The sequence below is a fragment of the Cibotium barometz genome, chromosome 30 (assembly GCF_041138505.1).
Source record: "Cibotium barometz isolate CiBa-2024 chromosome 30, ASM4113850v1, whole genome shotgun sequence".
NCBI classification, from domain to species: domain Eukaryota; kingdom Viridiplantae; phylum Streptophyta; class Polypodiopsida; order Cyatheales; family Cibotiaceae; genus Cibotium; species Cibotium barometz.
Window position 1 is genome coordinate 37822831 of NC_141075.1, and position 1904 is coordinate 37824734.

General features: G+C 41.7%; 1 protein-coding gene across 1 annotated transcript; it reads right to left on the reverse strand.

Annotated features, from left to right (window-relative positions):
- Positions 1 to 211: 211 nt before the first annotated feature.
- LOC147621450 (anti-muellerian hormone type-2 receptor) lies at positions 212 to 951 on the reverse strand. The gene has a single exon (XM_086824188.1). It carries the CDS (start codon positions 883 to 885, stop codon positions 379 to 381), a length of 507 nt encoding a protein of 168 aa, XP_086680314.1. The 5' UTR covers positions 886 to 951; the 3' UTR covers positions 212 to 378.
- Between the last annotated feature and the right edge of the window lie 953 nt (positions 952 to 1904).

Here is a 1904-nt window from a genome sequence, read left to right on the forward strand (position 1 = left end):
TGATTGAAATGACGAAAAAAAACTCACAATCCTAGGAATCACAGATTGCCTAATTTCTAGAACCAATTATATCAAGTGCAAACTTTTCTTGAAATTGCTATATTAAAGCTATTTTATGTAATCGAAATCACTACACCTAAGACAAAATTGTGTAACAAAGGTAATATATTTCAAGAGAAACCAATACTATAATTCTAAATATAATGGAGGCTTTTTGGATCCATCAATTATTTTTAACTAACCATTTTTCCAACGGATGAAACATGTAGCAAGTCTTCATTACACAAAAGTCTAGAAGTTTCTCTTGGCGTGTAAATTGGATTTTCTGGAAACAAGAAATAACTTACCCATCAAATTTGAGGATTATAGAAGGCCACTTCAACCAAAGCATTGCTCTCCGGGCACTGGGCCAGGTATGTACCCATAGTCCAAATACTGCAAGCCAAAGACCACTGCAATGGCCAGGACGGACAAGTATGAAAGCCCCTCGACAGCTCCAAGAAGCCCCAAAGGACCATTAGGGAGCCCGGACCCTGTCTTCACCTTTGTGTAGACTGACCACCCGATAATGCCCAAAATGGCCAGGTAGCTCACACCTTCCAGGGCTCCGATCGAGCCGCCCGGTCCTGGAGGCAGGCCACAACCAGTGGTTTTGAGTGTGAAAAGGGACCAGGCCACCACGGGATTGGCTACAAGGCCACCGGCTATGGCTGCAATGCCTGCAGTGCCCACATCTTCTGCGGTTTCAGACTGGGCCTTGGCCCGGATTGGGATGAGAGATGGGCGGGCTCTTGAATTGCAAGCGGAGGAGGGGGTGGAGGTGAGATGAGAGAGAGACGAAAATGTGGGCTTTAGGGACAGGAGACATGAGCTCAGGCACGCCATTGCTTGCTTGAGGCTCGGAAAGAAGGAAACGTTAAGGCCCTCACAACTTCACACGAAAAGTAAACCCGTTATCTTTCATATGGTCCCACTATTAGACATCTAGGATGGATTCACATGTGAAGCTAACTTTTAAAATTGTTTGACAATAGAAGAGGAAGAATAATGTCTACGGTGAGTCCCAATGGTATTGTGGAGCATAAGCTTGATATATAGGAAGACTCAAAACCAACATTACAGAAATTAAATCATTTGGGAGCGATTTAATACATTGAGAGTGCAAATTGGCATATTCCTATGTGCCATTAACAACTTAGAATAAGTGTTGTTAATGAAAGTGTCTTTGAAGAAAAAGGCACATGTGTGGAGATATGCACCCTTTCACTACAACACATCGGGAGCGTAGCAGCCTTTTTGGAAGGAAAAAATCGAGGGTTTTCACGATGCTTAGCATCGATATATCACTGCTCCGCAGCGCTTTTTCGCTGCTTAGCGACAACATCTATAAAACAACGAAAAAACGTGCTATACTGTAAAAATTTCTCACTTTTTTTACTACTTCTTTTGTCCCCACATAGTTTTATCTTTTGAATACAATAAACTTGTACTCTAAGTTTTTTTTGCAGGTTTTTGCCTTGTCTATCACTACTACCTCTACTACCCTATCCTCCTCAAGCTCAAGCAAGGTATGTCTACTGTTTTCCTTCATTTCCTATGCAAACAAGCTTTTCATTAAAGCTTTGTTGTGAGTATTTCCCTTGCCTGAGTGGACAAAACTAGGCACCCTGATCCTGCAACCACCCATATTGCCTCGCGAACTTCAAACAAAAGGCTATACACATTGGCGTGGTTATCCACTAGCTCCATTGGAAATTTTATAGCTCTGACAAGATGAAGTGAAGGTGAGGGAAGCATTCTCATCCTCTAGCATGTTTGATTAAAAAATTAAAATATTAGCTTGGATCGTGTTTCATGCTTGATTAAAAATTACAAGACCGGTTCAAAGTAAAGATGACATCAAA